The sequence below is a fragment of the Clupea harengus genome, chromosome 3, assembly GCF_900700415.2.
Source record: "Clupea harengus chromosome 3, Ch_v2.0.2, whole genome shotgun sequence".
Lineage (NCBI taxonomy): Eukaryota > Metazoa > Chordata > Actinopteri > Clupeiformes > Clupeidae > Clupea > Clupea harengus.
In genome coordinates this window covers 9,294,080-9,315,416 of record NC_045154.1, presented here as the reverse complement: position 1 = coordinate 9,315,416, position 21,337 = coordinate 9,294,080, and the positions used below count along the sequence as shown (strand labels likewise).

General features: G+C 43.2%; 3 protein-coding genes across 5 annotated transcripts in view; all 3 read right to left on the bottom strand.

Moving 5' to 3' along the window:
* Positions 1-395, bottom strand: part of plekha7a (pleckstrin homology domain containing, family A member 7a) — a 78,931-nt gene extending 78,536 nt beyond the window's left edge. The window contains exons 1-2 of one of the 2 annotated variants that reach the window (XM_031564488.2): positions 227-395; positions 27-103 (exon numbers count right to left, since the gene is read on the bottom strand). In XM_031564488.2, the coding sequence (XP_031420348.1) occupies positions 27-103; positions 227-309 (160 nt within the window). In that variant the 5' untranslated portion in view covers positions 310-395. The remainder of the gene's footprint in view (positions 1-26; positions 104-226) is intronic. The other variant, XM_031564487.2, reaches the window with a different exon arrangement.
* A 5,380-nt stretch (positions 396-5,775) lies between these two features.
* On the bottom strand, positions 5,776-10,650 carry ppp1r15b (protein phosphatase 1, regulatory subunit 15B). The gene is made up of 3 exons (XM_031564486.2): positions 9,705-10,650; positions 7,942-9,200; positions 5,776-7,125 (listed from the first exon to the last, which is right to left on the bottom strand). The coding sequence occupies exons 1-3, from the start codon at positions 9,862-9,864 to the stop codon at positions 6,868-6,870; spliced, it is 1,677 nt and encodes a 558-aa protein (XP_031420346.1). The 5' UTR covers positions 9,865-10,650; the 3' UTR covers positions 5,776-6,867.
* Positions 10,651-10,828: 178 nt separating this feature from the next.
* Positions 10,829-21,337, bottom strand: part of pik3c2a (phosphatidylinositol-4-phosphate 3-kinase, catalytic subunit type 2 alpha) — a 41,845-nt gene continuing 31,336 nt past the window's right edge. For both annotated transcript variants that reach the window (XM_031564483.2, XM_031564484.2), the window contains exons 18-33: positions 21,142-21,236; positions 20,703-20,883; positions 20,260-20,364; positions 19,481-19,573; positions 18,777-18,906; positions 18,327-18,463; positions 17,877-18,046; positions 17,440-17,596; positions 17,127-17,236; positions 14,715-14,922; positions 14,374-14,498; positions 13,426-13,543; positions 13,112-13,193; positions 12,752-12,861; positions 12,203-12,328; positions 10,829-11,951 (exon numbers count right to left, since the gene is read on the bottom strand). In XM_031564483.2, the coding sequence (XP_031420343.1) occupies positions 11,769-11,951; positions 12,203-12,328; positions 12,752-12,861; positions 13,112-13,193; positions 13,426-13,543; positions 14,374-14,498; positions 14,715-14,922; positions 17,127-17,236; positions 17,440-17,596; positions 17,877-18,046; positions 18,327-18,463; positions 18,777-18,906; positions 19,481-19,573; positions 20,260-20,364; positions 20,703-20,883; positions 21,142-21,236 (2,130 nt within the window). In that variant the 3' untranslated portion in view covers positions 10,829-11,768. The remainder of the gene's footprint in view (positions 11,952-12,202; positions 12,329-12,751; positions 12,862-13,111; positions 13,194-13,425; positions 13,544-14,373; positions 14,499-14,714; positions 14,923-17,126; positions 17,237-17,439; positions 17,597-17,876; positions 18,047-18,326; positions 18,464-18,776; positions 18,907-19,480; positions 19,574-20,259; positions 20,365-20,702; positions 20,884-21,141; positions 21,237-21,337) is intronic.

Below are 21,337 nucleotides of genomic sequence, written 5' to 3'. Positions count from 1 at the left end.
CCCTGTTTATTCGAGCACAGTCCTACCTGATCGTATCATATGTCCGGAATTTACAGGCTCGCCAGTTCGGGGATGCAGCCAAGTAGTGGTGTGCGTCTCTTCACTGCCGGAAAACACAAACCACCTGTTAACGAACTGCAAGGAAAGACCGTAGAACTCCTACCGGATAAGTTGTAACCATACAACGAGAGGACCATGATAATCAAACATGTCGGTTTTTGCTCACTTAATGAAAAACACCCTTCCATCCTCGCAGACTCCATACGACCAGTGTTCAGGTAAGGTGTCCTGCCCGAACGGCGCCGCCATGATAAGGGTCTGAAGTCTACTTCATTCTGCCCCCTGGGAGTCCGGCCTCGCTGATCATCGCCAGGGCAAAAAGGCAGTTAAAGGGGAGGGCTGAAAGCTACTTAGGTGCGTCTTCTCCTTGACAACCTACGCCGACGTAAAATGAGCAGGCACAAAGCGCAGTTGAAAACCATCATTAAGTCCTGGGGATCAGTTCAAGCGGGCATGCAAGCTGCCATATGCCAGATACTGCGCCGATGGGGTGTAACTGAAGAAGCAGAGATAATTTGGAAATGGTAATGCATCTTCCTGATAGACGCTGAATTCCTTTCCCCCCAAAATGATTTGAGCATAATAACAAATATAAGAACAGCAGCAATATGTACATATATAGCATTAATATATATATATATATATATATATATATATATATATATATATATATATATATAGATAGATATGATGCTATTTATATATACACACACACACACACACACACACACACACACACACACATATATATATATATACATATATATGAAGGACATGAAGGCCTTACATTTCATACCAGAATATGCAGACACCCAATCGATGCAGCTTCCCCAGTAACATTAAACCCTAAACCTACAGTGCTCTCTCTCTTTGAAAAGACAGAGTAATCTTTCCAATGGTGCTCTGCTTCATCTGAATAAGCCAGTATGAATATTCTTCTGTTCAGCAAAATTCAGAGCGAGGACATTATACGGCGAATGGTCTTCATCTTTACAGTGCATATGCGAAGGGGGTTCTAAAAGTACACCTTAATAACAAAAGGAACAGAAGCCTATTCATGCACACTTCAGTCACACACACATGAACACCAACTGTCCACTGTCCACATTTACTTGTGACCCCATAAGATTGACATTGCCTTGGGATTAGTATTCTGTGCTGTCACTTAGTCTAATATCACCAGCAAGGATCCACCATGCCAGATAGTGCTTAATAAAATAGGTCCTTGCAGCCTAAATTTATAGAATCTAAATTTACATGTGAAAAGGTTGGAACACACACACACACACACACACACACACACACACACACGTAACAGTTAAAACAAGCAACAAAATACGGAGTGCTGTACATTTTAAGTCATGCATGTAGTTGCACCAAGGAGGAACAAACTCTACAGATACAAAATTACGTACAATTGTATAAATCAACATTTGTGTTGTTATAGGTTGTCCCTCATGGCACCAATAGGAGCAGCGCTCCAAATTTTGCAAAGCTATACAATGACTTTGCTTTAAATCTGAATTTCAAAGATATGCCATGGCAAGTTTTCAATTCAGAACTGTGCAGATGGGTATCCTGTAAGCCGAGGTACATTTAGACTACCATAATATATATATAAATAATATATATAACGTAGAGAAACAGATGGGATCTATGTGTGCATTATAAACATGTTGTGAACAAATACTCACCACTGACTACATTCACCATAACTATATATCTGCTCCATTAAGGCCTCACAGTGCTCACATACCATTCACACATCGCAATGTTTTAGGGCTAGTGACGGACGTGTTATGGGTATTACCAGAACACACACACCTGAGGAGGATCTGCATTGTGTGCCCTGTCAGGGCATATGTTTGAACACACAGTTGTCTATGTGGGGTCATGGTGTCATTAAATGGCGTGGTCTAGGGAGGAAACCCCATATTTAAAGCCTGTAGGAGCCCGTACAGAGGAAACAAGCTCAATACCACAGAGGTGATGCATGGCTATGTGCTGCACTGAAGTCTCTTTAGTGGTAGAATTGATAGGAGCTGCGAGGAGACTCAGGTATGAGTAAATTACACGGTTCTCAGATGTTTATCATGTTTGTTAGATGGAAAACAGCCCTGTCAGAGGCCCACTGAATAGACACTGCTAAAAAAGTCATTTTAAACAATGAACTATTTGCCTTTGTACATTGTGTATTTAAAACGACAATGAGAGTTTGGAGAGAGAGAGAGGAGGGGGGGGGGGGGGGGGGTCGAGATCAAGAGAAAGTATTTTACACAAAATCAAATGCTTTTTTTGGCGAGATATCATACACTTTCTGCTGAGGACCAATTTTAATTCTGCCAATGACTGCTAATGGCCCTGGTTTGCTCACCATTACCGCATGATGGACATAGAGACATTTTCCATTGTGTACACGTTTATCTTATCTCACATTAGACATGTGCATTGTTCTTTTATGTGTCTAGCTGTCATTCACTGCATTCTTGGCCCCCTCCCACCTTTCACAAACACTTAGCCCGTCCCGTAATGAACCCCAGAACAAAACGCTCTTAATGCTCTCCAAAGAAATGTCATGGTAACTATGGACACAGTGGATAATGGAGACAGATGAAGACTGGTGACACTTTAAGCATGACATTAGCAAAGCGTCTGCAAACCTTTAGATCATTGCATTACACCAGGACCCATATCCAGAGAGCCCACGAGAGAAAGATACTCTAAAGATGTCTTCATGTGTCCTATATGGAACCTGTACAGATAGAATTTACTAAGATTCTTCTCTGATTGCCAAGCAACTATTCCACAGTATGATTTTGTGGAAATATAATGGACATAAGACATTGATAATCGACAATTAATGTAGAAATAATACCCATAGAACTTCTAAATACACTACTAACAGTATAGGTATTAAAACATAAAGACATTTAGAGTTTTCCTCTCAAAGAAATCAAACAAATTAGAAAGTGAAAGTTAGCCAAGCTGTCTGTGTTTTATTTAAAAAAAACTATTTTCTGTGACCATGTCTCCCCCTTGTGTAAATAAATATAATAGCCACTACAATAACCCCCACTAGAGGCGCGCTTCTCATTCATTCCTTTGAGGCAAAGGGAATTTCAAACCATTTGTATCCCCCACAAGTAATTCACAAGTAAATATATAACTGTACATTTGATTAAACTTTGAACTTCAAATGAAAACATTAATGTTGTGAGACTATACAAATCAACTCAGCCTGAACTCATATAACTGATAAATATAAAAATGTACAATATTGTAATTTTTTTTATAAAAAATAGCCTATATTCACTTATAAAGCACCCAAATCTATTAGATAATAAACACTGAATGTGAAGATTTTCTTTGTACTTTCCTGCTGATGTAATTAGCAGAGGTTCTGGCTAAGGGGCTAATTGGGATTCCCCACCTGTTACTCTCGTGAACGAGCTCTTACATCACACGAGCACTCAGCTAGGCTTAGAGAGAGTTCAGCAAGGATTACATCAGTGACACTAGTCCATTGTTATAATACCACTCCATAAACTCCAATAACAGGTCTAATAACACAAATGTTTATGAACATACTATACATGTGTTTTACGTATTTTATCTATGCATATTTATTCAAAATAAATAGCATGTTTGTTTATTAAGCATGCCCATCAAGCCATAAACTGAGTTTTTTTCAATAAAAGAACCAGGAGGAGGCAATATTGAGTTATAAACATGTATTGAACATAAACATGTATTGAAGATGTACATGATTTTCAAATAACATTGTACTCTCGCATATTTTACAACAAATGATATCTGACACAAGCTAAATGTCATGTCCACACATGCATGTCTGTAATATAGTTTATGAACAGTTGTGCCAAAACTAGATTATATGAATTATTATTATTATATTATAAATTATATTAATATTAAATATCAACTGCCTCTGACTATTTATTTAATTACGCTGATATACCCAGCTCATTCGTCTCTATTCAGTCTATGTATCCATTTCATAAATTCTTCTTTCATCATGTTTCACACTGTGGTACGACGCTGGTGTATAGAAGCTTAGTGGTTTATCTATACAGCTCACTCTTCCTGTATGTGGTTGATGTATGTGGCGCATAGGATGCACCTGTGTGTGAGGGCCTGTGTGGAACAAGAGAGCTGAAGCCTTATGGGAGAGGTGTGCGTGTGTGTGTGTGTGTGTCACTGTTTGCTCTACCTGCTCTCAGACACAATAGCTGTGGGTGTGTTGCATCAGGGTGCCTTGGCGGGATAATTGTGACTCCAGAGATGTGTCCCTCTGGCCCAGGACATGGGCTGAGTAACAGAGACAGAGCTTAACCTTCTGCTGCTATGCCCACCACACGCCCACCACACACACACACACACACACACACACACACACACAGAGACACACCCACACATGGCTCCTGCTGCTGCTGCTCATATTACACGCAGATACACACACACACACACACACAGCTCCTGCTGCAATCGTCTGCAATCCTTTCACCACCACAATGAGCAGCACTCTGTTGCCAGGAGACTGGGGTCGCCACGGCCACGGCTGCTCTGGGAGATGGAGAAAGAGTTTCAGCATTCTCATTAATCCCCTTCTCACCCCACCAACCTCAAATCCACAGACAGCCCTCCTTCTACCCCCACGAATCCTACTCTCTAGAATAAGGTTCCCCTCGGTCGCCTTTCGTCTGCTAAAGTTAAATGAATGTCAAAATACCCTAGGTAGCTACTGGTGTCTCTAGCCTCAGGCCATGGCTCTACAGTGTACAGCTTGTCTGCTGGTAAAAATCACTCCTGCCAGACGTAGGTTGGTACAGAGAGGAACATTTGTTAGTTAAACTGAGCGCTCTGCTCCTCTGTGCTGTGAGAACTCCTCAATGTAAGGGGGTTTGTGTGTTTCCCAGACAGTTGTGCTATGTCTGTTCTGGACTCCGGATCTATCTGGATCTGAACTGTGCAACAGAGCTGACAATTTGAAAAACTGAGAGGGATCGGACCTACCCGAGCTGTCTGCATAAAAGAGTCAGCTAAATATATAACTAGAACGCCTTTTATCTATAATACAAATGCTCTCCTTTTTTAAAACTTGCATGTTTGACCCAATGTCTAATAAGATCTATTATTTTTTAAGACCTATTTATCAGTTTCAGGTCCTCTGCTTCAGATTTCATTTTTCAGATCTCCGCTGCTAGCTTTCATAAAGGATCACATTTAATTTCCCGTAAATGTCTTATGTGTAAAACGTCTCATTAAGCTCTGTGCATAAATATCAACAAATACACAAGTAATTCAAATTTCAACACAGCTTACTTTGTTAACTCTGTTGTGATACACGTCTGCAATGATCTGAATGGCTTTTGTCATACTGAGGTGAGTCTGGGAGTTATGAGCTGATTATTGCCCATTGTTACACCATCCACCTTGTGTGCATGCGCGTGCGTGTGATGTGTAAGTTGGAGATGCTAACTGATTTCTTCTCAAGGGAACACATTTCATCATGGCTTGTTTTTAACCCTTATCTTACATAAACTGACTGTGACTTGGTCTCACAGGAAATGTCATCTCCCTTTGCTAACCTCACTGCATGAAAAGAGAGTTGAATAAAGATCTAAACATGAGGTACAGATGAAGCCAGGTGTTGGGCAGCCAAACGTAATATCCAAACCAGAGCCTCTGAAACATATATGGTTTTCAGCATGATCTTTTAGTAAGTTACTACAGCATAAAAAAACAAAAAAAGAAATCCATACACACACAACAACCCAAAATAGCCAACCTCATTGTTATGACAATGCTGTGTTTTTGTCTAAGCTATGTCAAGCAGAAGAGCTTTGTAAGATGATAATATGAGCTAATGTTTCACAATTAGAATATCAGTTTCAATACCTTATCAACTAAACACAAATGTATGAGTCAGGCATGTGAGTGTGGCAGTGTTCAATGTTCAAATATGAAACTCACATGATTCATTTTTCTTGTCAACAGGTGCACCCTCACCACAACAGGTGACCAGTTTTAATAAGACAGCAGCTCAGGAAAGCAACTCCATACAAGCACACTAAACCAGCCTTTATTGACTAATGAACAGATGGGGGTTCACAATCCAGGGTTTGTTGATAGGCAGCTACCTCATGAGTAAACATGGCGCCCCACCAGGCTTTTCCTACTACAATAAAGCAAGCTCCAAAGTGTGTAGTTCTTGGTCATGAAATTGAGTAGCTCCCATAACCAAATGTTCCCATTTTGTAATGTGAGCCAGCTGGTGGGTGGAGGGGCTGTAACGATGTGTGGTGTGGAGTACCCCTCTCTAGATCTAGGCTACCTGTTGCAAAATGCAGCAGGTCTTTCATGTGTTTGGTTTTATCAGGCATCTTACAGTCACATTCTCCTTATTTCTAGAGCTTCAAAAGAAACCTTTACAACTTTTGCTGTTCTGCATGTACCTTAAGAATTCGGCAGAATTGTGAGCTCCACCAAACGTCTCTTTACAGGAAGTTGCAGACCTCTCCAATCAAGAATAACCGTATGATTTCTCAACAGAGGTTCTGGGTGTCACTTATATGGCTAAAGAAACATTCATTGAGGTATTAAGAATATACAATGCTAGGTCTATAAGGCAAATGAAAATACATTCAATTAACTTGTGACAACAACAAAAGTCAGTGCAATGGCCATAGTCTTAAGCGCAGCGGTGAGGTATGGGTTGGGGTAGTAGCAGTCCATTCTCTGCCATGCAATCTCAATGGGGCGGTTGGGTTTACATTCAATAAAAATGAGTTAAGAGAGAGAAACTGACTGTTTTACAGTCCATTTACTGCCATGATGTTTGCCTTCTACGCTTCTTTGACGGGCAAGGATCCACTTCCGGTGTGCTTTGCTCAAACAGTAGCCAATGGCCTGCTCGGTTTCCTGGATTCTCCTGTAGAAACGACCCCTGTCCCTGGCTAGCTCTTCCCAATGTCCTTTGCGTGAGGCCTGAAGGGCAAATGACCACGCCTTCATTTTGTGAACCTGGACCCGTGGTGAGAACTGAACCTGAAAAGCAACATTGGTAACTTTCAATTAAGTCGTCAAAAAGGTCACAGAAGAGCACACAAATGTCAATGAGTGTATTTCAGAAAGTACACAGCCAGAAAAACAACATATCAGTAGATTAATGCACAATACAAGCATGATGCTAATACCAACTAGGGCCAAATGGAGAGCATTCGTTAAAAAGTCCCTCCAAGATGTTTGTTTGTTGTGATTGTTGTGGCTAAAAGTAGCTGAATTTAAAATAAAATCGCAAATAATTCAGATATTCCATAACTGTGTTTTAAATGCAGTAATAACAGATAGTTGCAACCGGCAATTGTGGGATATCCTTGAGTTTGTGTGAATTTGTGAAAAGGCAATATTGCAAAATCCTAGAGGAACTGGTTAAAGCACTCAGGATTTTGCGTTCAATCATAATGCAGGATTTCTACATGCAGTAAAAATGCTCTGGTCTTAGTATTTATACTTTTGTTTGTGTAACAATATCAGCCAGCTCAATGACAAAGCAAAAAACATATGTAATTCTACAAGGGAGTCTTAAAACTTCTTCTGATCTTTCTAGGCTATAGAAATATATATGGGTGAGCTGTAGAGAGTTCATGTTCACTGGTGAAATTGGAGCAGGTATGGTAGACTCCCCAGTGTACTCCATAGCAACTCTGCCCAGATTATTTTTTACTGTTGGTAGGCAACCATTAGGAATTACTGGAAGGAGGAAGTGGTAAATGTGATCACATGACATAGATAGGGGACAGACCTCAAAATTTCACTATACTATTTCCATTTTATGAATGTATTAGGAAAACCCAGACATACCTTCTTCACAGCAGGTTGACCACTTTCATGTTCCTTTCTGATGTCACATTTGACCTTTCTCCTCCATGGGACAAAGACAGGTTTGTCAGGAGAGGTGGTGCAGCAATGGCTCTTGTGTTGCCTCTTATGAAGCAGACGCGGCTTCTTTGACCTTCTCAGAGTCTGGAATGCTCTTGGATTCAACTCAAGGGCAGAATTCTGAGAAGTGGAGCTGGAATCTGGACAAGCATTCGCAGGGTTCTGCGTGGTGGAGCTAGTATTAGCATCAGCTGTGAAGCTTCTGAGGCAGGCTTTGAAATGCAAGGGGTGGTATGGATCATCATTGTGACATAGCGACTGCCACAGGGCCTCCTCCTCATCCTCAGATAAGGATGAAGGACCCATGCTTTCTGTATCGGTCAGGGAGGGTGGGAGCTCTGTGGGGGGTTTAATTATTTTGTCAGGCCGGGGGACCATACTTCCATCCTTCTTGGAGGTCTTGGAGCTAGAGGAACAGGCACTGAAGTGGAGAGGGTGATATGGGTCTGAGGAGCTGGAGAAAAGCTCCCACAGCTTCTCGCTCTCTTCTTTGTCTCCATCGGCACTGGAGCAGTCTGAACTCCCCCAGCTACTCTCACTGTCAGAGCACCCCCCAAAGACAGGGCAGAAAAGTGCAGGGCTGTCCTCCACAGAGGGTGAAGACTCCACTTTAAGTTCCCAGCTACTGGCCTCTACCAGCTCTGTGCTCTCCCTAGGAGAGTAGCCGAAGATGCTTGCAGAGAAACTCAGTGGTTTAATAGGATCATAGGATTTCGACACAATCTCGCTTTCACCTGACGTATCGCTCTCCCAGCTGAAGACTTTATCCTCATGTGTGGAGCTGTAGTAGAAGTCGCTGCTACCGCCGCTGTTCTCCGATCCCACAAATACATTCCACTCACCAGGGCAGCTCAGTTTCCAGCTGGCATGTTGGCCAATGCTGAGGTCCTCGGTGTCAGAGAACCCCTCGGCCGCCCGAGCCACAAAGTCATCCACAAGAGAACAGCAGAGCTCATCTGATACCAGGCTGGAGAGCAGAGACCCTGGGTGGGTGCCGGCCAGGTCACTACTCAGCTTGGACAAGGGGCTGGAGCTGGAGACAATAACGCTTTTGTTGTTGTCAAACAAGGAGGATAGAAAGAAGCCTTCTGCTGAATTTCCAGGTGTGCTAATATGTTGAATGTGTGGTCCGGTCTCCTCTGAGATTCTCAGATGGACCTCCAGACGGAACATCTGAAAGACTGCAAACAAATGGAGGGATGAGGTTAGATAATGCATCATCTGTAAGGGATGGGCATTTCAGCTGTCTTGCATCACCACAGTCAGAAAGAATAGATTATCCACATGTACATTGGTCTTTTTATAACCAAGTTGCTCAGGGATGACTCAGTGGACAGAATGAGTCGTTGACAGAATTTCTTTTTTTGTAACTGTAACTGTAACTGCCAGGAAAATGTGTCATCAAAGTTTCATGGGCATGTATTTTTTTTAAAGTTCTAAAAGGAAGCCACATTCAGTTTCATAAAATATTCAAGGAGCGCGGGACATTCAAAGAGGAGGCTAGTTACACGGTTCTTCCTGTCGCCAAAATATTAGAAATGTACCTACATGAGTGGAAAGAATAGCCCAACACCCTATCTAAATACTGAAACACGTTCTTACTAGGTTTACGCTTCGCAGAAATCGATCACAATTGTACAAAGCAGAAGCGTATGATTAATATTAACAACAAAGCCAAGGCTTACCTGAAATGAAACTGTAGTAGATAAGATGAACCAGGAAGCGCAACTGCTCCCACAAAACAAATAAAATTTGCTTTGTCCATGGCAGGATCATCATGCCACTGTCTCCGAATCGATGCATGGCACTTCTGTCCAAATTGCGTTTTCTAGACTCCGTCTCCATTTTGCGATAACTTCTGAAAAACGTTAAATACGCAATCGGTCTTCCCTAGTTATTTGATCGTACTTGGCTGTCATTTGTTTGCAAATGTCGTAACACGTCATTTCTTTCTGTATAGAGAAAATTGATCTCTAAGGTTAAGTAAAGAAGTAGACGTGAACACACAGACCAACAGTGCTTGTCATCTTGTCCTGTATACGTGCAGTGTGTAGTGTGCTGATAATGAGGTTTACACGAATATATAAACAAACTGTGTGCAGCTAATCCCCCATGCGATTGGAGTACTTTCCTGCCACTCATGAACAAAAGACCAGTGATCTATGAACACGCCCAACTTCTACGTCTATTTGCTACGCACGATAAGTCATACACCTTTAGGTGTAGAGGACAAATTCACTCAGCAGCACAGTTAAACAGGCGAGATCAACAGCTTAAAAAATCTGATTTAAAAAAAAAAGAGAGAAGACATCATCGAGGGCAAAACAGCCAATAATTATAATGCGATCCGGAATGACGCTGGATTAGTCTGCCAAATGATATCACGCAACAATAGTATTTAAGCAATATGACAGGAATGAGAGTGGGATTGGTAAAGGACATCTCCACGGATGTGCTACAAACAATGTATTCCTGTTATCGTTTTTTCATTATGGGGTATTGAGTGTAGATTGATGAGAGAAAAACGATTTAGACAATTTAGCATAAAGGCGCAACATAACAAAATGTGAGTGGTCTGTATACTTTGAGTGCACTAAAGAAATAACAAAACATGTTGCTAGTTAGGAAGCAACCAAAATGAACACACACAATACAAGATGAAATTCAGACTGGGGATTTCATTGACGTTTTGTTCAAAAATGTTTAATTTGCTTTAGGAAAAAGGATTACAGAACACACTTTTTCATTCCACATAAAGAGAACCAATTAGGAATAAATAACTGGCCATGTTAATGTCAACTCAGCATGATGTTTTTTTATTTTTTATTTTTTTTTACAGTCATTAAAAGAACATGATTATGTCTCTACTCAGGATGCGTGAGATGCAAAACCCTGTCCGCGTTAAAAAAGAGCTCACACTTAAACTCATCATCCCAGATTTACACACAGAAGAACAGGCATCAGATTTATAGCCACGTGTGGCATTCCCTTATGTTCATAAAATAACAGTGAAGTTGTTCCTCATTACAAACAACTGAAAGGTGGACAGGGAAAAAGAGAAAAAGAAAAACATGGAAAAGTTCATTCAAGAATCAACACTCACCCACATGAGGAAGACTTTACAGAATTTTTAAATCATGAGCACTGTGAGAAGCAAATGAAACCTACCGCAAAGGAGCAGAAGAGAACTAGAGGAGAAAGAATAAAACAAGAGAAACAAGGCACCCGTGTTGGTTCCCCTTGAAAAGTGGTATGAAATGAGTACAGTTCTTTTTTGGCACAAAGTCAGGACCACATGGGGGGGGGGGAAAACAGAAAATATTGCCAGCTCTGAAAAAGATAATGTTTCCTATATGTGTATGTAAAAAAGTATAGTGTAAAAATTGCTACCCACACCCACCCACTTCTTTTAATATATATTTGTTTTTATATATATATACTCTTTAATAAGTACTCATCCATTTTGGTCCTCTAATGTCAAAAATGTACAAAACATTACACCTTCTTTGTAGTAAGAAAGAGGGATTGAAAAAAAAAATATCTGTGCTCCTGCGAGGAGGTAACCATGATTAGTGTCTGCAAGTGGGAGAGCATGAAGGAGAGAGATCTATAGACAGAAAAGACAGTGAGAGAAAGAGAGAAAAAGAGAAAGAGAGAGAGATGGAGTGACCCTTAGAGGGTGCTGTTGAGTCCTGTTGCCATCGTCTGCTGTGGCTGGTTAGCTATTATGCGACTGCGTTCTGATTGGTTCAGAAATAGGATACAGCTGTGAGCTTGTACCACTTGACGGTCTCTTTGCTCAGGTCAAAGTCCTTGAGGCTGAGGGTGACTCCGCCCAAGTAACAGTTCTCACGCAGAGACTCCGCACTGAGCACGCTCAGTTGAAGCTCCCGCTGGCTCAGCGTTTCTTTACTGAGGTTACTGTACACAAGCTGGGGACAACAAACAAGCACACACACAGACACACACACACACAACACAATATACAACCCACCCACACCCACACACACCCACACACACACACACACACACACAAAACGCACCTAGTTTAGACACATGAACATTATCAAACAGCAATATTTATAACTATATAGGAGGGGTTGGAATGTCACATTGTTCATCATCATCATCATCATCATCGGGGCTTTTTTTTTTACTTTGTCTAAATAAGGCTTCTGCCTACCATCTCATTGTAAGTGGGATTCCTGGTTTTCCTGGCGATCTTGGTTTTACGTTTGGAGGTTTTGTGGGGGTCTGGGAGCAAGTAGGTCTTCACATAGGGATTGGGGTCCGCCCCCTCATCTGACATCTGAGACACACGACAGGGAACACAGGGGGCCGTTCAGAACTCTCCCATCAACACAACGTCAGATGGATGTTTGTCTTTGAATGCCAAATCAGTATGCTGGTGGTATTTATGTTGTTTGTTTATGTGTTAATATGAGGTGATGAATGAACATCCCAAGGCAGAGAGATGATGTGGTCATGGACTGACAGATGGATGGGCCAATGTGTGAAACAGTGTACCGTCTCCCTCTCAAGTTAAAAGGAGGCAGAGACGCAGCGTGACATATCTGACGTGCGACACAACTTAATATGCTGTCTGCCTCAGGAGCACAGGTGGTTAATGAGGCTCAGAGACCTCACATCTGGGGCACTCAGTGGGAGGCGTGCAGATGGCTGGGCTAAGGCGTGTTGGATGTGACGGGCAGACTGTCAAGCATTTGCTCACCAGGTCTTTAATGTGCATGACCATGATGAAGAGAGTGCTGTTCCTGTAGGACACCGATACCTTCACCTCTCCTTCCACACGGCCTGAGGCAGGGCTCAGAGGTGGTGGCTCTATAGAAGACACACACACACACATTATGCATAAATCCACACAAATCCACACAAACGTCAGACCACTCCTCAATGTCTTTTAATGAACACAAGAACACAACTGAATATATATACCTAGAAGAATTTTCACTAAGTTCAGTCATGCTCCAAAGGGATCCTTTTCTCCCCAACAGTCAGTAGACATAAATTAGTTTTTGGGAAATGAGGGCTCTTCTAGACTGAAGGATGGAAATGGAAAGCTCACACACACCTGGTACTTTGGGCAGTGACTCCAACCCCTCAGTTTTGTCATCCCTTGCGATAGGGTGGAAGAATGTATAGATGATATCACACTGGAGGGATAGAACATGAAATTAGCCTGTGATGATAGACAGTGATGATAGATTAAAACACTTAAAGCTTAAAGCCTTGTGTTGTAAATCCATTCATTGTTTTTAAATGAACAGCTTGAACTGATGGCCAATATTAAAACATGTTATTTAGCTACATGCTGTTAGTATGCAATAGAGCTATGGTCTGTCGTCGCTTTTTTTCTCAAAATGGGCCTCGATGCCTGGTGCCCACCTGTGTGACCTCGGTCGAGCTTCTCATCAAGTTGTGCACGTAGCTGTTCAGCTCGCGTTTGCGCTTGGCCGCCACATCCTTGATGTGTGTGCGCCCCAGAACCATCTTATTGGGAAACCTGCACATGTCAGGGGAAAGGAAGTCAATCGAAAGGTCTCTCAGGGTAATAGCTAGTGTGTGTGTGTGTGTGTGTGTGTGTGTGGAGGCACATTTTCCCCATACACAATAACTCAAACAGAAGGGTATGTACCAATCTTTGCGTATCGCTTGCCGTAGGACCATGTGTATGCACAATCCCATGATTCGTGTACAGAGGTTTTCCGTCAGAGTTATCAGACTCAATGTATGCACAAAGTACGCCCAATCTCATCATAAATCAAAGTGAGTCAAATCTGTGTAAAATCATGTGCACACGAACAAGCGTAACATCCACTCCTTCAATTATCCTTACATGGGTCAAGAGACACCTTTAATTGGTCGGATTAGCATGTGTATCTTCCAGGTAAACCACTCAACAGAAGTCATCATAGTGGCGTCTCAAATAATTGGGTTATTAATTTAAAATAATAATCATATTGTAATTATAAAACTGATCATCTTCTCTTGGTGCCTGTATTTCAATATGAGTACAGTCAATGCCGACTTTATTCTGAAAACCTGACATTGCCTCTGTACTGTTAAATAACTTTAAGTCAACGGGTGGTTCCGTTCCCATACCATTATCGTGATGGCTATGTTGACAGTTCAGTTATGGCAGGAGTAGGGCAACACAACTAACAATATGTGCACGAGAATGCCGAGACAGTTTAGCATTTTTTGCATCACTGCATGGCAAACCCCCCCCTTATGAGATTGTGTGCCCTCCTACTCGGTGTGCCCAGTAGTTTGAGCATTAAGTCACAGGTGAGGACAGGGCTGTCCTGAGGGTGGCGCTAGAGTGAAGCATACCCGGGGAGCTTCCACAGAGGGAAGAGGATGATCAGCTTGTTGTGCAGCTCCTGGAACTCGTCGAAAGTGCGGAAGATAAACTGAGGTTCACTCTGGCCCTCCCTGAGGATTCGCACCACATAGGTCTGTTTGGGGAAGAGCAGCGAGAGTTACATCCATTACTCTGGAATTATTCCTCACTACCTAATTGCAATGTATTTGTTACTGACATTTGTTACTGACACTGCCATTTGCAATTTGAGTTGCCCTTTTGATTTTTATCTTTTGTAGTTACTTAGTTCGTCATAGATGGCTTCTAATCAAAATGGAGGATTTAGATCTAGACAGTAGTGGAGACTGACGTAGTGCTTGTCGGGGTTGTATCTCTTCTGGAAGGAGAAGATGGAGGCGTCCCTTATGCGGCCGTCCTGCTTGAGCGAGTAGGTGCGCAGGGAGAAGGACAGGATTGGCTCGTCGTTAGATGGCAGCCCAGAGAAACGCATCTGGGCCAGGTTGTGGATGAAGAAGTTAAACTTGGTGGCCACACTCCCCAGACTCGACTCAATCAACCTGGGGGGACGGGAGAGGGAGGGAGAGAAAAGAGAGGAAAAAGGGTACCAGGGAAAAAAGGAAAAAAAAGATAAAGAGTAGTGAGTCTTCTTGAGTGTACTTAATCCTATAAAATAAAGGCTCCTGTAAGGCAGTGGTTCTCAAAGTGGGGGGCGCGAACACTCTCCAGGGGGGGCGCGATGTCACAGACGGAGAAAAAAAAAAAAAAACGACCGCCGACCTGTCACTGGTTAGAGAAAGCTCCCTCAGTGGCGAAATGCAAGGGGCTGGACTGACCCAAACAAATCAAATACTGTTTTGCTCCTGATCCACCAATCAAAACGGAGTCTTATCATTTGAACGCGAGTTGCACCTAGGCTTCCGAGTATAAAAAAAAAAAAAACGCAGTCATGGTAAGCGCTCACCCTGAGACGACACTCTGCAGAGTTTGTTCAATTTCTCTTGTTTCCTCTATCATTCAGATATTCATTGCTTTATAAACAGTCTTTTTAAAGACTCACTCCTTCCTTAGTAATACCTTACTGCACTTGCAGTAGCTCTATTCGTAGCCTATTCTAAGGAGTAATTTGCTCCACAGTCTTTTAAAAAAGCTCGCAGCCCCGAGAGCTAGCCTAGCTACCTACCTTCTTCCAACTGCAGCTAGCCCTTTTCTCCTTAACACCTACCTACCTTTACATTTTTTGATCATCCACCGTGTTGCAACAAATAAAACACCAGCACTTGAATACTATTTTGTGCTGTCCCTGTCAACATTGTGTACAGTTTGTTTTGTTAGGAATCATTGCCTAGCACAGCCATTATTCGTGTGCAAGTCGTTCACAACCACACATACAAAAACACGACGTTGAAATTAGAACTTTATTAACTTCACACGCACTGTATCAGCAAACAAACACAACATGGACACGTTTCTGATTCGTAAAAGTCAGAAAGAGAAGCCTGTGGACTTCTTTAAACATAAACGCGATGGCCTCCAGCAACAACGAACCACCATTTCCAAGCATAGCAGTGTCTGGAGGCATCTTATGTAGTTGCTCATAGAATTGCTAAGCTTGGCAAACCCCATACAATTGCCGAAACACTGATTTTGCCGGCCGCGCAAGACGTGTAGAATAATGATAGGTATTGCGCTGAGTTTAGCTCCTATGTCAAATGACACTGTATCACGCCGAATATCAGAAATCAGTTTGGGTCCTAATTCAAAGAGTAGGCTACTACCGTTCATTCGCCTGAGTTCGGGATCCATTTCTCTGCTCAGCAGACGAGCTGTCAATAGACATGAAAGAGCAGCTGAAGAGTGACAGTAGACTTAAGCATCTCCCCTCTTTCGTCATTCTGGGTAGCAATGATCAGCTTTGCGACATAGCCTTAAAAATGCTCCTCCTTTTCGCGTCGACATATTTGTGCGAGGCAGGCTTTTCAAGACACGCTCAAAACTAAATACCGCAACCGCACACAGATCGATGACCTGAGGATATGTTTGTCAAACATTGCCCCAAGATTTGAGGGTCATGTCTCACATTGACAGACCTGTAGGATTTTTTTTGTAAAGATCACAAGAGGCCCATAATAATAACAGTATCCTAATGATAGCAATAATAACACTTATTATTATGATAATAATACAATAATAATAATTGGTCGATAATCATTAATTATAATAATAATAACATAATGATGGTGATAATAATGAATAGCCTACTAATAGGCCTATTACTGATGATAATAATAATAATAATAACAATAATAATAAATAGTTATAATAATTGTCTGTATGGGCCTAACAATAACAATAGCCTAACCTTGACATGTCAGGCCTATCAATAACAATATGCTATCTATCTATCTATACTGTATATGGTGGTGTAGTTGAGGGCGGTGGCGGCGGGGGCGCGCGCTAACCAGCTTTGGGGGGGCCCAGCTTGCAAAAGTTTGAGAACCCCTGCTGTAAGGGACTCTAGCATTTCTAGTCAGCCAGACTAGCCACCAGAGGAATACATATAGCCAGCTTGAATGTTCTAGAAGAGTATCACTTAAAGTGGCTGAGTTTAAACTCTAATATCTATATAATGAGAAATGATGAATGGTGGCAACAAAGCCTATTGAAGTTCAAGCTTTAAGTGTGTGCGCGCGTGTGTGCGTGTGTGTTTGTGTGTGTGTGTGTGTGTGTGTGTGTTGTTTCTGAGGCTGTATGTGTGGGGTACCTGGTGAAGAAGATGGTGGCCTCGGCCTCGGTGGTCTGAGGCTGCAGGGCGTCGTACACATACTTCAGGTCCTGAGCCCCAGTCAGCTCCGGCAGGCCAGACTGCGTCATCTAACACACCGGGAAACAAGACATCAACACATGTCTCACACACACACACACACACACACACACACACACACACACGTTCTAACATCTATAGACAGCCCCATTCTAAACTCATCACCAGTTTTAGCAAGGGTAACCACAACGCCCTTCTCATGCTGTCCCCAACCTTTGAGCAGATTAAAAGTATGATGTGTGTATGAAATTACCAGGGAGAGCAGGTTGAGGAAGAGGCCCGCGTGCTTGCGGATGAGGTTATAGGCCTGGCAGCACAGGTCCACAAACAGCTGGAAGCGGCTGGTGGGCCGCTCGCCTCCATTGATAACATACGCCATGTCAGAGGTCAGCACAAACGGGGCCCGGTCCCTGAGCACGAAGGGCAAACAAGGTCAGGCTGGAGGAATGATGCTGGTGATGCCTTTTAGGGCTCTCGATACCATCCTATACTACCCTATAGCAAAGCATTCCTGCATTCCTTGTAAAACTTAAAAACATAAAAAAATGCCCTCAGGGCTACAGAAAAACACAAATGACTCCGCACTGGAATGCGTTTCATCTGTGCCCATGGTCCATAACTTGGGACTGTAACTGCATGGCCCGTAAGGAAACTGAGTATACAGAGCCAGCAGGCTGACGGAGCACTCACCTTTTGAAGCTTCCGATCATCTGCGCGTGGCCCAGGAACTTGCCGAAGTCGATGTGGAACATGTGCCCTGTGGTGCGAAGCATGATGTTGTCGTTGTGGCGATCACAGATGCCCAGCAGGTAGGTGGCCACACAGCAGCCAGCACACGAGTAGATGAAGTTCTCAGAGGCCTGGGGTCAGAAGGCAAAGGTCACAGGGAGATGGAGATAGAGAGAGATAGATTGATAGATAGATAGAGTGACTGTAGTTTAGAGTAAACTTTAGACAGTCCACTTTCACAAACACACCTCATCCACAGTTATATGGGCTAGTTAGATCAGGCCCTGAAGCAAGGCTGATGTTGGACAAGTCAGAGTGGTGGAACCACAAAGGCCAGTTGGCTTATGGTACATCAAGGACCCTACTTATAAAAGTGTATTAAATTGATGTGAATTCAGGAATCATTTCTACCTTCTCATACTCATCCTCTCCAGGGTTGTACTTGCGCAGCCACTCCGCTATGGGCTTGTCCTTGAAGGAGCCGGTCACGCCGTACTCCACCTGGATCTTCCGCAGGGTGTCCGAGGACGGCACCAGCTCCACCATACCTGAGGAGGTAAGCCAGAAGAGTCAGAATAGGCCCCTTTCGAGAGGTGTGTGTTCTCTGTAGATTGTGTGCTTTGGATAGTCTATTTAGCAAGTGTACCGGTAGTACTATGTACTTTGTGTCTGTTTAGTGGAAGTGTTGTTTGATCTCTGTGTCTTTCTGTATACTGTGTGTTTTGTGTAGTCATGTAGGTTTGTGTAATCTGTGAGTGGTATGCGTAATCTGTGTATGTATGGTCAGTGTTTTGGGAAATTTCCGTAGTCTGTGGTCTATGTGTACTTTGTGTGTTGTGAGGTTTTTGCATGGAGCTGCACCTTTGTCTTTGCCGGTAGAGATGCACTTGAAGTTGACAATACGCAAGTCCAGCCCTTCCTGCAGCCAGATGCGGTCCATGATGCGAATCATCTGCAGCGCCAGCATGTCCTGACGCAAATCCTCACCCGACTGATGCACACACACACACATGCACACACACACACAATTGGAGCCAGGATATTCAGATAAGACCATACCAATCTGAGGCCTTCCACTTCATGTAAATAGCAAACTGGCACACACTTTCATCTTAACCAATAATAAATTACCAGGATTCTATACTGTGGCTCACACCAGTATTTCCTTCCCCTGCCACCAGAGGGCGCACTATTGGCCATGAGACAAGCTATTGAGCATGCAGCAGCTCCACTGGGGATTGGGGTGGTCCGGTTCATTTGAGTCACAAGGAACTCAGCGCGACACAAGATTAGAAATAACTGAGGAATGCAAAGAAAACATTTTCTACAAAAAAACAACTAAAAACAAAGATGGCAACCATGTCTCACTGGCTGCCAACTCAAGTCTAATAATAAATCAAACATGTTTATTATGCCACAAATAGCCAAAGCAACAATGGAAACTCTGCTAAATGGAAACATCAGTGGGCAAACCTACTGGACCGGAACATGCTGTTCCTTTTAAGACATCTATTCTTAGAAAATGGAAATGCCACTGTCAGCCTTGGCCGTGCGGGCTGTCCCACCTTAAACATGACGTTGATCTCCTCCCCCAGGGGGTCTGCGTTGACCAGTGCAACCTTTAGGGGTACAGCATTTGAGTTGAAGAAAGAGCAGGCCTGTTTTAGAGACAAGAGGGACAAGGTGCTGTTAAGGAGTTTGCCAGTACCAGGCCCCCGCCAACACAAACACACACACACACACACACACACACACACACACACACACACACACACACACACACACACACAAAAACACACAGAGACACACACACACACACACACACACACAGAGAGGACTGGTGGGAGTTCAGTTCTCATGTTCCCACTGGCAGAACAACCAGAACCAGACAATGAGCGAAAGTTTATCCGGGAAGCCTTGGCAGGGGGTTGATTAGGGAGGAATCCTCAGGAGGAGCCTGACATAATCACTGAGGGGAAACGTGGGGCCACTTTCACAAACACATGGGCAGCACAGGCTGGATGCTCTGAGCAAACTGAAGCCCACTGCTTGTCATGGTGACTGTGAAGCGGAGCGCAAAGAGGGATCATTGCCAGACAGGCTCCTGGACACTCAGGGCAGACCCCTCTGTGATCATGGAGAGAACGGTGAGACATTGCTGGCTACTCTCTGTTCTGGGAGGCTAGTTAGCGATGTTTGAAAGCCATGTTAGTGTCCAGGACTAGTTTCATGGTAATTAAAGACGGTCTTGCAAATGAACAGTTTGATGATAGATTTTTGAAACAATATATAAAAGACATGTTTGTATGGACAGCTGAGTTCTGAGTATTGGGAGCGCACTCACCTTCACGTTGAGCTCCTTGGCCACAAGGCTGGGGCTCAGGGGTAGCCTGCAGCTGTGCCTCTGGAAGAATGACTGCACTCTCTCCAGACCCTCATGGAGGACCGCCTGCAATGATGGAACACACACACAAGCAAAAAAACAAAAACACATGACAATTGCATTCATTTGGCTGATGCATCGATCACATTCTATCTCATCTCCGTACAAGAGCCACAAGTGTCAAGTTGAAATGCAAAAAAACGGTTCACCGTTCGAGCGCTCACAAACCACACACTAGCCCCAAAGAGACCCTCTACCAATGAACTGACCAATGCAAGATTACCGTAGTAGGGTTTCCCATTTTTAATCCACATGCATTAACAAAGTGAATATACCGTAACAACATGGATAGGAAAAAGTGTAGTTGTGGGACATTTTGTAGGTCCATTCCTGTGGATGCTGACCTGTCTGGTGGAGCTTCCAGCCTGTCGGACTTTCTCCGCCAGGTCCCCAAGCAGCTGGACCAGCCGCGTCTGTTTGTCCAGCTCGGTGCGAAGGCCCGCCCCACACAGGCACAGTAGCGCGCCCAGAACCTGGTCATAGCGCCGCCCGAACGCCGGGTCCTGGACAGAATCCCTTAGCAGCCTGCCACAGAGAGGGCACAGAACATTTAACAACAGACTTAACACAATCATACAATACTGATCATCTTTAAGTCAATGACCTGTATAAATTACTATATCAATTTTGTACCCATTATTACAAGAACATTTTACATATGGACATATAGGAACTATGTTGGTGATAAAGTGTTTTTTTCAGTATTTTATCTCAAGAGAATAAATGATGTGGAAAATGGGTTTTACATTGAAGTGGCTGATACCACAAAGAGGCAGCACTGACCAGTAAAGATAATGTGCAATGTTCACGTTCCCTTGTGCTCGAGACAGCAGAAACATTACCAGAGCATTCTTCAGGTGACACTCAAACTTCAGAGCCTGAGGGAGGCAAGGCAACAAATATACTTTGAACTTGACCGACTACGCGAAACATTTACGATTAACAGCTCATATTTTTTTGGCAATGATCGCATCAGTGA

Excerpts from the sequence above, each read along its gene's own strand:
- ppp1r15b (XM_031564486.2), bottom strand. The coding sequence starts at position 9,864 with ATGGAGACGGAGTCTAGAAAACGCAATTTGGACAGAAGTGCCATGCAT. Across the intron at positions 9,201-9,704 it reads CTACTACAGTTTCATTTCAG|TCTTTCAGATGTTCCGTCTG; the intron begins GTAAGCCTTGGC and ends ATTTGTTTGCAG. Across the intron at positions 7,126-7,941 it reads GTCAACCTGCTGTGAAGAAG|GTTCAGTTCTCACCACGGGT; the intron begins GTATGTCTGGGT and ends GTTGCTTTTCAG.